Source organism: Saccopteryx bilineata, chromosome 2 (assembly GCF_036850765.1).
Source record: "Saccopteryx bilineata isolate mSacBil1 chromosome 2, mSacBil1_pri_phased_curated, whole genome shotgun sequence".
NCBI classification, from domain to species: Eukaryota; Metazoa; Chordata; class Mammalia; order Chiroptera; family Emballonuridae; genus Saccopteryx; species Saccopteryx bilineata.
Genome location: NC_089491.1, coordinates 59,028,208 through 59,043,444, shown reverse-complemented (window position 1 = coordinate 59,043,444; position 15,237 = coordinate 59,028,208). Strand labels below are relative to the sequence as shown.

General features: G+C 43.8%; 1 protein-coding gene across 7 annotated transcripts in view; it reads left to right on the top strand.

Moving 5' to 3' along the window:
* TJP2 (tight junction protein 2) overlaps window positions 1-15,237 on the top strand; it is a 140,061-nt gene that overhangs the window by 109,338 nt on the left and 15,486 nt on the right. For all 7 annotated transcript variants that reach the window (XM_066257132.1, XM_066257131.1, XM_066257133.1 and 4 more), the window contains 9 exons: window positions 89-216; window positions 3,102-3,168; window positions 3,981-4,131; window positions 9,010-9,118; window positions 10,650-10,860; window positions 12,101-12,288; window positions 12,741-12,836; window positions 14,284-14,363; window positions 14,773-14,983. In XM_066257132.1, coding sequence (XP_066113229.1) covers window positions 89-216; window positions 3,102-3,168; window positions 3,981-4,131; window positions 9,010-9,118; window positions 10,650-10,860; window positions 12,101-12,288; window positions 12,741-12,836; window positions 14,284-14,363; window positions 14,773-14,983 — 1,241 coding nt within the window. The remainder of the gene's footprint in view (window positions 1-88; window positions 217-3,101; window positions 3,169-3,980; window positions 4,132-9,009; window positions 9,119-10,649; window positions 10,861-12,100; window positions 12,289-12,740; window positions 12,837-14,283; window positions 14,364-14,772; window positions 14,984-15,237) is intronic.

Here is a 15,237-nt window from a genome sequence, read left to right as displayed (position 1 = left end):
TGCACACATCACTGTGAGCGTACACACATATGTATTTGTGTATCTGTCACATTATGAAATACTTACACGACGTGTGCTTACGTTCAAGAGAGGACACCCAGAGCAGGTGGTCCAGGATGGGCAGCACACCCACGCCCTTCAAGTGCGCGGGGGACGTGGCAGCTGTGGCTGGCACGGAGGCCAGCAAGGAGCCCAGACACCAAGAGGAAGCCCCAGGTGAGTCTCCTTTTAAACAGATACTTTCAGAAGTGTCTTCTTGGTAAATCCAGAGGATGGCTGGGTAGAGAGAGAGAGAAAGTATTTTTAAAAATAATTCTTAGATAGAGAAGAGGTATTTCTGCCTCTCTATATTTTAATATTGAAAAAAAAATGAAATAACAGCCCTTTTTTCTATGCCAACAGATTGGTCGTATTTTGTTAATAGTGGGTCCTTTTGTATCCCATTTCTGATCTCAACCTGAACTGTTTCTGCTCATAATACTTTTTTTTTCTTTTTTTTTTAAATTTTTTTAGTTTTCTGAAGCTGGAAACGGGAGAGACAGTCAGATAGACTCCCGCATGAGCCCGACCGGGATCCACCCGGCACGCCCACCAGGGGCGACTCTCTGCCCACCAGGGGGCGATGCTCTGCCCCTCCGGGGCGTCGCTCTGCCGCGACCAGAGCCACTCTAGCGCCTGGGGCAGAGGCCAAGGAACCATCCCCAGCACCTGGGCCATCTTTGCTCCAATGGAGCCTTGGCTGCGGGAGGGGAAGAGAGAGACAGAGAGGAAGGAGGGGGGGTGGAGAAGCAAATGGGCGCTTCTCCTATGTGCCCGGGCTGGGAATCAAACCCGGGTCCCCCGCACTCCAGGCCGACGCTCTACCGCTGAGCCAATTGGCCAGGGCCTTTTTTTTTCTTTTAAATCAAGTAGAGGCAGGGAGGTGGAGAGACAGACTCCCGCATGTACCCCAACTGGGATCTACCCAGCAACCCCCATCTGGTGCTGATGTTCTGCCCATTTGGGGCTACTACTCCGTTGCTCAGCAACCAAGCTATTTTAGCGCCTGAGGTGAGGCCATGGAGCCATCCTCAGTACCTGGGGCCAACTTGCTCATTAGAACCATGGCTGCAGGAGGAAATGAGAGAGAGAGAGAGAAACAGAGACAGAGAGAGGAGGGAAGGGGTGTAGAAGCAGATTGTCACTTCTCCTGTGTACCCTGACCAGGAATTGAACCCAGGACTTCTACATGCTGGGCTAATGGTTTACTGCTGAGCCAACTGGCCAGGGCTACAATACTATGACACCACAATACTATGTATGGGATTGCTTCCCCTCACAACCAGTTCTTGACTTCTCCAGACACCAGCTGGGTTGTCCAACAATTCAGTTCAGTTCTGACACTGATCACCTGGAGTTAGTGCACGTCCCCTCCAAATCCCCCATGTTAAGGGCTCCGTCCCACAAGAAGCCCCCACTTCAGACGCCAGTCTCAAGTCTCATGTTATCACCTTTATTTCTGATCAACCAGCTCTCAACTGGGAGGTCCCATGATCCTCTTTTCTGATTTGATAATTTGCTGGAATGCTTTACAGAACTCAGAAAAATATTTCACTTGCTAATACTGGTTTATTATTAAGGATACAACTCAGGAACAGCCAAATGAAAGCAATGCCTAGGCAAGTTGTGGGGGAAAGGAGCGTGGAGCCTCAGTGTTCTCTCCAGGGTTGCACGCTCCTGGGACCTACATGGGGCCTGAAGCAATCTGAACCCCATAGTCTTATGGAGGCTTTGTCATGTGCAGGATCAATTATTAACTCTGTCTCCAGCTCTTCACACTCCCTGGATGATGGGCAGGCAGGCTGCAAGTTCCAAGCTTCTTATCACAGCTTGCTCATTCTGACCAGCCCCATCTTGAGGCTATCCAGGAGGCTACCACGAGTCATGTCTTTAAAAAGCATTAATATAAATATACTATGATTGAAGTATTTGAAATCCTAATGTTCCGGGTAAAACCTCGTTTTTATGGAATATAAAGCACAGTGTTAATTCTACTTCTAACAGCTCATTAATAGAAGCCACTACTAATTGGAGCCATATCTTTCAAACGAAGGACTCGACTATCACCTGGGGAATTCCAGGCACATGGGAGCTCTGTATCAGGAACCCGGGCCAAAGACCAAATATTAGAGCAAAAAATGCAGGCACCCCTGCCACCCTGGAAATTAGGGGGATTTTAGGAACTTTGTGTCAGGAACTGGTAGAGACCAAATATATACTTTTAATTATATCACAGTCATATTTTGTCATATTTGGTTAGTTGAGGTCCTTTTATATTCCATCTCTGATCTCAACCCTATCCCCTAACCCTGCATCTATCACCCTAAAATTATTACCATGACTTTGCATAGATAATTTTTTATTGATTTGAGAAAAAGAAAGAGCGAAGCATCAATTTGTTGTTCCACTTATGCATTCATTGGTTGATTCTTGTATAGTCCCTGACTGGGGATTGAACCCGTAATGTTGGCATATCAAAATGTTGCTCTAGCCAATTGAGCTACCCAGCCAGGGCTACATGCACAAATATTTATCCATGGAAAATAGCATTGTTATGTGTTTTTGTTTTTGTTTTTTTTAGTTTAAAAAAATACTGTAGTCCCTTGCTGGTGGGCTCAGTGGTAGAGCGTTGGCCCAGCATGGATATCCCAGGTTTGATTCCCAGTCAGGGCACAAAGGAGAAGCAGTCATCTGCTTCTCCTCCCCTCCGTGCCTCTCTCTCTCTCTCTCTTTCTCTCTCTCTCTCTCTCTCTATTCCCCCTCCCACAGCTATGGCTTAATTGGTTTGAACACATTGGCCCGTGGCACTGAGGATGGCTCTTTGGAGCCTTCACGTCAGGCAGTAAAAATAGCTTGGTTGCAAGCATGGCCCCAGATAAGCAGAGCTTCGGCCCCAGATGGGGTGGAGGGTTGCTGGGTGGATCCCAGTTGGGGCACGTGCAGGTTTGTCTATCTTCCCTCCTCTCATGTGGAAAAGAAGGAAAAAAAATACTGTCTTCTGGGACATATGATTATGCACCTTGCATTGTAGAGGGTAATAACAGGTGCTTTTTAATCCACAGCTTCTCAGGCAAAAGCAGTGCAGAGAACTTTTCTTCGTCCCAGTCCTGAAGATGAAGCAATCTATGGGTATCTGTTTCAGTTTTTTTGTCCCTTTCTTCTTCCACACAGCTCTCTCTCCTTAACTGAGCTCCATCCACCAGAATGGTATTTTTTAACTACAGATGGTGATTTAGTATATAATCAGTCACCTGTCACCAACCCCTGTTGCTAGTGTGTATGAGGAAGAGAAGTTATTTGTAGAAGAGTAAATCGGGGAAGTGTGTAAAGTTTGTGATGTTAACGTTGTCTGCTTTGCCACTTATCTGGCTGCCTCTAGATTGTGACTCTGAATACTTGAGTTTGGCAGATCACTTACTCCAGATAGGTGAAGTACTGCTTAACTATGGTTCCTCTGTTGGGGGCTGCAGTGACATGATGATCCCAATGTGTGGGGGAAGGGAAGTGACCCCATGCTCTGCACTTGATAATGAGAACTCCTGGTTCAGTGCAGCAGCCCCTGGATTAGGAAGTGGCTTTCTGGAACCCAGGCTGTATATGTCCATTTGACCAGAGCCCTGGAGTGGTAGCAGGTTTTCCTTTGGAAGAATAGTTCATATGGCCTTGATTTTAACTTCACCCTACCCTTTATTTACTTTCTAATCTTGAATGAGCTCACATAAACACTCTGTATTTCTACTTCTTCACTGGTAAAGTGGGCCTATTATATTCATCTTACAGTCCCAAGAAAGATAAAACTATACATTGTATGAGAAATATAAGACTGAAACTATAAATCATTCTATAGCTAGAAGAAATTACATCTCTTATCTGCTAACGTGGGTCCCCCTTTACAAAAATAATCTTCCATTTTTTTCTTTTTGAAACTCAAACCATTGCAGCCCCAATACCAAAATGGTGAGGTTCAGGAAGGGAGACAGTGTGGGTCTACGGTTGGCTGGTGGCAATGATGTTGGGATATTTGTGGCTGGCATTCAAGAGGGGACCTCGGCAGAGCAAGAAGGCCTTCAAGAAGGGGACCAAATTCTGAAGGTAAGGAAAGCCCAGTCCTGTTCCTAGATGTTCTTGCAAAGGAGTGTGTTTTTTCCGGGGGTGGGTCTTCCCTAAGGGAGGGGATGTGGTCCAGCTTATGTAAACAGATCAGCTGCAGGTTTGTTGATGCCCAGCGTTGAGGCCTCAATTTCCCTGTAATAGGTCCTGTCTTCTCAGTTCTGGAGCCAAAAATTCACTGCTGTGTGAGAAATTATACTGTTCAAGACCTTTGCAAAGATTTGTATTAGCTCAGTTAACAAAACAATTGGGACTTGAACTAAAGGCCTAGGAAGAAGATCTTTCAAAAGATTTTGCTAATGTTGCCTGACCGGGTGTTGGCACAGTACATAGAGGGTTGACCTGGGACACTGAGATCCCAGGTTTGAAACCTTGAGTTCATCACTGGTTTGAGCATGGGCTCACCAGCTTGAGCACGGGGTTGTCGCTGGCTTGAGCATGGGATCATAGACATGACTCCTAAGGTTGCCAGCTTGAGTCCAAGGTCGCTGGCTTGAACAAGGGGTCACTGGGTCAACTGGAGCCCCCCTCATCTAGCACATATGGGAAGCAATCAATGAACAACTCAGAGTGATGTAACTATGAGTTGATGCTTCTTATCTCCCTTCCTGTCTCTCTCTCTCTCTCTCTCTCTCTCTCTCTCTCTCTCTTGCTTTAAAAAAAAATCTTGCTAATGCTTGGCTTTTCATTGATTCCTCTGTCTATTGTGACTCTTAAGGCAGTGTGCTATAATTGAACAAAGGTGTGTGCTGACATCAGATCATCTGTTTTGAATCACATCCCAGCCTCTCATTAGCTCTGTGACCCTCGCTCAACCTCTGTGACTCGGGTTTCTGTATCTGTTCAGTGGGGATAAGAGTACCTGTCTTCCAGGGACCCTGGGAAGATTAGAACAGATAACACAGGCATCTAGCAGTGTTCCTGCCACAGAGTACGAAGGTCAATGTCCCTTCCTTTACCCACTGGAAAAAAATAAGTTGCTACCATTGAGTGTGTTATTTACTTCTAAAGTTATCCAGGATTTCTTGGTTAATCAAATATTGATACTATTTTTTAAAGTTACCATGCATGTTTTTGTGTAATCTGTTGGTTTTAAAAAATGATAGCCAACTCAACTTTGACATTTTATGAGATACATGTAATGTATTTGCCACTAAATTCAGAATAAACTTCAAGAATGTCAAGTCCCCCTTGACTAGACAAATAACTGCATGCTAGCGACTGGCTTCACTGGAATTTCTGCTTCTGTAAACTTGAATTTCTTATGTAGGAGTTAGTAGAGAGCTGGTAAGAGCATCTAGGCTCAGAGGAGAGGGCAGTAAAAAGAATTCCCGAGGAAGCAGACGGCGGAGCACAGAACAGGCGGGCCTCTTCCTTCTTGGCTCTCAGCCCCATTGCGGTGGTTCAGATTTCATTTCTGGAGCACCTGAAGGGCAAACCTGGATCATGAGCCTGGCTGAAGCTTCCCAGTGACATCCTAGACCCTCTTTGGCTCTGGACAGGATCCTAGAAGACTAAGTGTACCTGAGTGAACCCTGTGGTACATGCTCCTAGGAAACATCACTTACCAAGTGCTGCTGATAAGAATCCCCTCCAAATGCCAGCTCATACCAGTTTACTCTTGGGCTGGTGCCAGAAAAGAAAAAGACTGTTTCCTAACTAGTATTGGGGTCATAGGAAGCGAGGAAGGAATTTGGAAGCTTTTGCTCATGAAGGAGCAAAGATTAAATATTTTTATACTTGGGGTGAAGAAAAGATTTCTTAAATTTTTATGGAAAAAAAAAATAGAGCCCTGGCCTGTTGGCTCAGTGGTATAGCATGAGCCCCGTGTGTGGATGTCCTGGGTTTGATTCCCTATCAAGGCACACAGGAGAGGTGCCCATCTACTTCTCCACTCCTTCCTCTCTTGCTTCTCTCTCTCTCTCTCTCTCTCTCTCTATCTCTCTATTTCTCCTCCTGCAGCCATGGCTCGATTGGAGCGAATTGGCCCTGGGTGCTGAGGGTGGCTCCATGGCCTCTGTCTCATGCACTAAGAGCTCGGTTGCTGAGCAACGGAGCAACCCCAGCACCACCCCAAATGGGCAGAGCATTGCCCACTAGTGGGCTTGCTGGGTGTATCCTGGTCCAGGCACAAGCAGGAGTCTCTGTCTCCCTTCCTTTCACTGATTTTTTTTTTTTAAAGGGAATTCACATAGGACCTTGACAGATTGACCTCTCTCTAAGTTGTTCAAGATGGGGAGAGTTACTTCCATGGGTAAAAGTCATGGTACGCAGCATTTATACTTGACAGAGTATCTTGTTTCCTGTTTTTACTTGGCGAGTAGGAAGAGACTGTGGGAACTGGTTTCCTCATTCTTGATTGTGAATGAATTTTCTGTTGTTTACAAAAGGAGCCCTCATTTCTATAAAGGGGTGGAGAAGACTGAGTTTGCCTGCTAAGGCAGCGGAGCTGCTACGCAGTTGTAAGCTGTAGCTGATAGAGAATCCTCTTCACAACAGATACAGTAGACCCTGTGGACAACTAAATAGATAATAAAAGAGGAAATTTATTGGAGAGGACTGTACAACCTAATCTTCAAACTATCGAAGTGCTGCCCTGATTTTTTTTTTTTACTTTTGTTTCAGAACTTCTTTTCGTGGCCAAATTGGATCTGTGTGGTGAACTATGTATATATACTAATCACTTCTGTATCACAGGTTTTTTTTATTCCCATTGATTTTTTGAGAAAGAGAAAGAAAAGAAGAAGAGAAAGTGTGTGAAGGGAAAGGGGGGGGGAGAGAAAGAAGCATCAACTCTGTTCTACTTAATTGTGCATTCATTACTTGCTTCTCGTATGTGCCCTGACTAGGGATCGAACACGTAACCTTGGGATGATGCTTTGTCCGCTGAGCCACCCATGCAGGGCCTATATCATAGGTTTTTTAAGTTTGACTCTTCCTTTTGTCAGAGTGGCAGCCTGACGTGGGATGAAAACCCGAGTGTGCTGTGCTACGGCCATGTATGTGCCTTGTAAATAACAACGAAAGACACGCTTTTGGGCCTGACCTGTCTCTTTGCTGATTGTCTGGGGTGGTTGTTATTTCTCTTTCAGAAAATTTTAGGGGACGAAAAAGAGGAAAAACCTAATTTTGTTTATTAACTATGTGGATTGTACAGTGTAGCTATCATGTGTGCTTAAATTTTGACTGTTAGATTTTTGACTTGATGATAGGTCATTCTCACATGGCCATAGAGATGGACGAAAGGACCTTTAAGATTTTCCCCAGGCTTATGGCCTTGTCTTATTTAAGTAAACAAATATAAGCATATATGTGCATATAAAAACATACATATGGCCGTATATCGACACAGATGTGGGTCTCCAAATAGCATAAAAAAGGATTATATACCAAAGTACAATTTTCCCTAATTTGGGGACAGAGAGATGGGAATGATGGTTGTCTTAAGTTAACATGATGGCTTTACTTTAAAAGCACCAAGTAAGTTTTAGTCTTATGCCCATTTTCTCTTAATTATAAGTTCAAACATTAATTAAATAATAAATTCTAACATTAATGAACTTTTTTTAGTAATAAAGCATTACTCTTTGATTAAAGGATTCTGCTATCCTCAATGACTGCAGAAAATATTTCATAGGAATTCTGTATCTTTTCACTCCTGTAATACATTATTAAAATATTAGGGACTTTAAAATGGTGTATGCATTTTACTTATTTGTAATTTTTCTTTTTAAAAATAGTGTTTTTTTGTTTTGTTTATTTGTTTTTTAAGTGAGAGGAGGGGAGATAGCGAGACAGACTCCTGCAAGCATCCCGACCAGGATCCCCCCTGGCAACCCTGTCTGGAGCTGATGCTCAAATTAACCAAATCTGCTCAAATCAACTGAGCTATTTTTATTACCTGAGACTGATGCAGAGACCAACCTAGCTATCCTCAGTGCCTGGGGGCTCAAACCAATCAATCCACTGGCTAAGAGGGTTGGGGGGAGAGGGAGGAAAGGGGTCGCTTCTCTTGTGTGCCCAGACTGGGAATCGAACCTGGGACATCCATAAGCTGGACCATTGCTCTATCTACTGAGCCAAACATCCAGGGCCAAAAATGGTTTTAAAGGTACAAAACAAAGATGTTAAAATGTCTTTCCCCCCTACATTTCAATTTTACTTGCTTCCTAACTTCCAAAAGCTATTTAAAGTGTCCTCTGCAGATTTAGTGGTGAATAAATGTTGTGGGGTCCCTGCCAGAAATATTAAGTGTGTGTCAGAAGCTTAAATATATAAGCCTGTAATTAGGCTGTTGGTCTGCCATCTGAAGCTAATGCATTTCACTTTCTTAAGCTCATATTAAACACCTTTTAGGTTATAGAAACTTTAGGAGAAAGGTGGAATTGATCCGAAGCTTTATTTTCAGGCTTTTATTTGAACTAATTTAAAAATAGCGTTAATGCTGTCAGTTGAACCAGCATGCTTGTTTGCAGTAGACCCCAGCTCTCCCTACTGCGTTATAGTTACATGTTTCATGATTGTACATTACCTCCCTGGCCACCTCAATGGGAGACTCAAAGAAGACCAAACACAACCACAGAAAGTTTTAATCTGATCTTTAATCTGATGACAGCTCTTTGATGGAATGCATATTCCGAAGGGGGGGGAGGGTTGGCAGTGTGGGGAAACAGGAAGGTGTGATGGTGCCCCCACAGCCTAGGGCAATAGTAGGGTGCTGTGACAGCTTGAGCAGGGACTCTGAGGACATCATCTGAGTTTTGCTCTCCGCAGGCCCTGATGAAAACAATCAAATGAAAAGTTCATGTGGCACCTTTGTATAAACCACTTCCTGTTTTTTCTGTTTGCCCTTCTTATCAGGTGAATACACAGGATTTCAGAGGGCTGGTTCGGGAAGATGCTGTTCTCTACCTGTTAGAAATCCCGAAAGGTGAAATGGTGACCATTTTAGCTCAGAGCCGAGCTGATGGTGAGCATGTCTGTTCATTAGTTTAATGGTGGGGGGGATTGTGGGAAGATGAGAGGTGGCTTGGGACTAGAACAGATACATTTGGGTATTAAAAGATTGAACTGGATTCTACCAAGTAATCTCTGGAGACAATTTGCATACCATTTAACTTTTTATGGAAATGTTTTTTATGCACCCACTGGGATAATTTCACTGGTTGTGTCAGTTTGGAATATAACTGCTTTTCTGAACAGCGATCTATCCTTAAGTACTGCCTGGAGTATTACTGAGTCTTTCATATGATGGATGCAAAGAGCCACACCTACTGTTCATCTCCCACACTAACTCTTACCAGTCTGACAAGTTGTTTCACCTTACCAGATCTCATTGTTTTCACCCATAAAATGGCAATTGATACTGTCTTCCCTGTCTGCTTCCAAAGGTTGACTGCCAACTGTATTAGTCAGGGTTCTCCAGAGAAACAAAGCCATTAGTGTGTGTGTGTAGAGAAAGTGATTGAACGATTGATTATAAGGAAATAGCTTAATGATTATAGAGGCTGGCAAGTCTCAAGATCTGTAGAATGAATGGCAAGCTGGAGACTCAGAAGAACTGATAATTTAGTTTTAGTCCAACTCCAAAGACTGGTGAACCAAGAGAGCCAGTGGTGTAGTTGGAGTCCAAAGGCTGGCAGGCTTGAGACCCAGAAAGAGCTGATGTTTCCATTTGAGTGTGAAGGCAGGAAAAAAAACTAATGTCCCAGTTCAAAGGCAAAAAGAGTTAGTTTTTTCAAAGTCAGAGGAGGGTCCATCTTTTTGTTCTATTCAAGCCTTCTACTGATTGACTGAGGCCCATCTGCATCAGAGAGTGCAATCTGCTTTACTTGGTCTATTAGTTTAAACATTAATCTCATACCTGACCAGGTGGTGGTGCAGTGGATAGAGCATCAGACTGGGACGCAGAGGACCCTGAGGTCACTGGCTTGAGTGTGGGCTCACCAGCTTGAGCACAGGGTCGCTGGTTTGAACATGGGATCATAGACATGACCTCATGGTCCTTGGCTTGAGCCCAAAGCTCACTGGTTTGAAGCCCAGGGTCGCTGGCTTGAGTAAGGGGTCACTCTTTCTTCTGGAGCCCCCTCCCCCCACATCAAGGCACATATGAGAAAACAATCAATGAACAACTAAGATGCTGCAACAAAGAATTGATGCTTCTCATCTCTCTCCCTTCCTATCTGTCCCTATCTGTCCCTCTCTCTGTCACTCACACACAAAAGAAATCTCATCCCCAAACACCTAGAATAATGTTTGACCAAATATCTGGGCATCCTGTGGGCCAGTAAAGTTGACACATAAAATTAACCACTACAGCAGCTCATAAAGTTATTTTTTATCCTTCTTTGTATTAGAGCCATGGTTCTCATAGGGCCCATATGCTGAGTTTGAGAAATGGCAGAAGGTAAAGGGCAAGCTCAGAAACAGAAACTGATAACTTGAAGAAAAGACCTCTAGCTAAGCAGAGTGCAGCCTACAGTGATGCTTTTGCCTTTCAGTGTACAGAGACATACTGGCTTGCGGCAGAGGAGATTCGTTTTTTATAAGAAGCCACTTTGAATGTGAGAAGGAAACTCCACAGAGCCTGGCCTTCACTAGGGGGGAGGTCTTCCGAGTGGTGGATACCCTGTATGATGGCAAGCTGGGCCACTGGCTGGCCGTGAGGATTGGAAACGAACTGGAGAAAGGCTTAATCCCCAACAAAAGCAGGTATCTGAGATCACACGTTCCAACACACCCCTCTTCGCCTTCTCCCCACAAATAAACCACAACCCACCTGCTCAGAAAGGAAGCTGCACATGGCTTCATTATTTGTCCTCATGTCTTCTCCCATCATCGGCTCCTAGAACTGAAGTCGCCACTAGCTGGTGTGTGTATTTAGCATCACATGGTTGGATGTTGCACTTGGTTGGCTGGCTTTGAACGATATTCTAAGTCAGGGGTCCCCAAACTTTTTACACAGGGGGTCAGTTCACTGTCCCTCAGACCGTTGGAGGGCCGGACTATAAAAAAAAAACTATGAACAAATCCCTATGCACACTGCACATACCTTATTTTAAAGTAAAAAAACAAAATGGGAACAAATACAACATTTAAAATAAAGAACAAGTAAATTTAAATCAACAAACTGACCAGTATTTCAATGGCCACTATGGGCCTGCTTTTGGCTAATGAGATGGTCAATGTCCGGTTCCATATTTGTCACTGCTGGCCGTAACAAGTGATATGACGCACTTCCGTAGCCCTGACACGTGCATCCGCGTCACCGGAAGTAGTACTGTACGTGAGTGAAGCCGTGCCTTGCGGCGTTGCCACATACAGTATTCCAGGAGCAGAGGATGCGGATGCATCCTGTGCTCCTCTCACTGACCTCCAGTGAAAGACATGCCCCTTCCGGAAGTGCGGCGGGGTCCGGATAAATGGCCTCAGGTGGCCCGCAGGCTGTAGTTTGGGGACCCCTGTCCTAAGGAGTGTGCAGTGCTTGCACGGCACTTGAGCAGATACCAACTGGCTGCCGCACAGCAGTACACTTAGAGATACGATGTCCTTGTCCAGCATGTGTCCTTCATCTTCAAGCCCGCGGACACATGTTGGTTTGCTGAGACAGTGGGGAGAATAGGAAAGACACTTTTATTTTGACGGGGAAGTTCGAGTCTGTTTACTGTATACCGTCCTGTCAGAATGAGCCACGTGGAGTGTGTTTATTATTGAGCTACTTCTGGTGGATTTTATGGGGACCAATCCCTGGTATACTTCTGTTGGGCAGAGAGAGTCCCCACATTTTCCACCCTGGGAAGAGAGTCCCCACATTTTCCCTCCTCTTCACTGACAGGCTGCATCTCTCCCGATTCAGGGTCATAAGAAAAACTGAGTAGAGCTGGTTTAATGACATGCACGTGTGTGTGTTTTCTAGCGCTAGAGAGTTACTTCCTGTGGTTTCTTCTCTCAGGGCCGAACAAATGGCCAGCGTTCAGAATGCCCAGCGAGACAATGCTGGGGACAGGGCAGATTTCTGGAGGATGCGCGGCCAGAGGGCCGGCATGAAGAAGAACCTGCGGAAGAGCCGGGAGGACCTGACAGGTGCCGTGTCAGTCAGCACCAGGTTCCCGGCTTATGAGAGGGTTTTGCTGCGAGAAGGTAAGGAAGGCAGGTGGGGCTCGGAAATGAGCCAGCTGACCTCCGAGCCTGTCTTTCTTCATTTTCGGATTGTAGCTGTCAAGTTCACACTTACCTGTATCACTTAAACCAAAGCCAGGTTATAGAGTTTGACTTAGATTCAAACACACACAAAAAAAGACAAAAAGGCAAGCTTTGCAAACTTGTACATGGCGTGGTGGCCCTATTACCGCAAACTTCATTTTCTAATCCTACCATTCAAGTGTTTTTATGTATTACCTACAGTGAGGTTCATCTTTAATAACGGGGGTAAAGGCATATTCTTCAGAAAAGCTAGGCTGAAGTGGGGGTAGGAGAACATGCAGTTTCTTTCATTTAAATGTGTTATCAGTGGCCTGTAAAATACTTTTGCTTCTTATTTTTACAGCTAAGGAACTGTGTGTGTTTTCATGGTCTTTCTTGTCTCATTTCAGCTGGTTTCAAGAGACCCGTGGTCTTATTTGGCCCTATAGCAGATATAGCAATGGAGAAGTTGGCATATGAGTTACCTGACCTGTTCCAAACTGCTAGTAAGTAGTATGTCAGTGACATACATATATATTAGCAACAGACAGGAAGGGAGAGAGATGAGAAGCATCAACTAGTAGTTGTGTCACTTTAATTGTTCATCAGTTGCTTCTCATATGTGCCTTGACCGGGGGGACTCAAGCCAAGCCAGTGACCTTTGGGCTTCAAGTCAGTGACCTCGGGATTATGACAGTGATCCTGTGCTCATTCCAGTGACCCCACGCTCCAGCTGGCGAGCCAGTCTCAAGCCAGATGAGCCTGTGCTCAAGCTGGCAACCTTGGGGTTTCAAACCTGGGACCTTAGCATACCAGGTCGATACTCTATCTACTGTGCCACCACCATCAGGACAGTGATATTTTTCCCTCACAAAATTTTAATTTGAAAAATATCTAATATACAGAAAAAAAGAAAAATAATGACCATCCACATACATATCACCTGGAGTAACTGTCACAAGTTATTGATATTTTGCCATATATACACCCCCCTACCATCAACACCACTTATACATTTTTTTCAAATTTCTGCTGAACCATTTGAAAATTTAACAGTTTTTACCCTTCTAAGAATAAAGACATTCTCCTCCTATAGAGCTTCACACTACTATTATCACAGCCAAGAAATTAAACATTGATTCAATAATATATATTATTTAGTATATAGTTCGTTTTTCAGGTTTTTCTCAGTTGTCCCAATTTTCTAATTTTGTCTTTCATGACTTATTTTTCTAAATTCAGACTGCAACCTCCCTGGCCAGTTGGCTTAGCGGTAGAGCATCAGCTTGGGTGTGGAAGTCCTGGGTCCATTCCTGGTCAGGGCACACAGGAGAAGCAACCATCTGCTTCTCTCCCTGTCTCCCTTTCTCCCCCCCCCCCCCCCCCAGCCACGGTTCGAATGGTCTGAGCAAGTTGGCCCTGGGCATGGAGGATGGCTCCATGGCCTTGCCTCAGGCACTAAAATAGCTTGGTTGCCAAACAGTGGAGCAGCTGCCCCAGATGGACAGAGCATCACCCTATAAAGGGCTTGCCAGGTGGATCCCAGTTGGAGCGCATGTGGAAGCCTCTTTGCCTTCCCACTTCCCTGCCTCTCAATAATAATAATAAAAATAAATAAATAAATAATAATAATAATAAAAATCTAATTTAAGACCACAACCAAGGATCCTGAAATACATTTGATTTTTATGTCTTTCTAGTCTTCATTTTTCTAAATTATTTTGTGACTTTGACATTGTGAAGAGTCCAAGCCACTTGTCTCACCTGTTGCACTGCCTCTTTCCTCATGATTTGATTTGGCAAAACAACCTGTATGGTTCCTTCCCATTTCCTCTGGTCAGGTTGCACCTTATGTCAGATGTCTCATCACTGCGGATGCTGACTTACAGAATTTGGTAGTCACTGGTTTCTAAAAAATTATTTAGTCCCTTGTTTTTGCTTTTGCTTTTGCAGAAACGGAACCGAAAGATGCAGGGTCTGAGAAATCCAGTGGGGTGGTACGCTTAAATACCGTGAGGCAAATTATCGAACAGGTGAGAAAATTTATCTGAACATCATGTTGTCAGAAAGAATTGAGTTGTGGTTTGTTGCAGTCTTTCTGAGAATGGAGTCTGTATTTTAATTATAATGAAATGTTAAATGATAAAAAGTGAGCATAAATGCAAGATGTTTCTTTGTGTGGAAACTCTTGATATTCTGTGGCGGTGTGTTGTTTTCTCCCCAGAGTTCTCAGCATTGTACCCAATAACCTGTTAATCCATTTTCTCAGAAATTCCAATAGATTGATAATACTAAGTGGATATAATGTGAAGAGAAACGTCTTCTGCTTTTTTATTTAAATTGACAAATTTTATGTGATGACACCTTTACTTATTAAGACAAATTCTTCATTGCTGTACAGTTTTACATACCGTTTTTATACCTTTTCCCCATTTGTAACAGGATAAGCACGCACTACTGGATGTGACTCCGAAAGCTGTGGACCTGTTGAATTATACTCAGTGGTTCCCAATTGTGATATTTTTCAACCCAGATTCTAGACAAGGTGTCAAGACCATGAGACAAAGGTTGAATCCAACGTCCAACAAAAGTTCTCGAAAGTTATATGATCAAGCCAACAAGCTTAAAAAAACTTGTGCACATCTTTTTACAGGTAAGTGAAATTTCAGATGTAGTCTCTTTGCTCCAAAGTGAAAAGCAGAGAATTGAAGAATGAAAGAAACAAGAAAATAACCTGAATACTAACAGAGAATAGTAATCTGAAATATTACTCATAACTCCTTGAAAAGTAGCTAATCCTATAAAATGTGTGTATTAGACTCATGTTGTTTGTGTATATACTTTTGACAGTTTGAAATAGAAAGATTCATGACATACAATAATTGGCTATTTAGATGAGGTTCAATT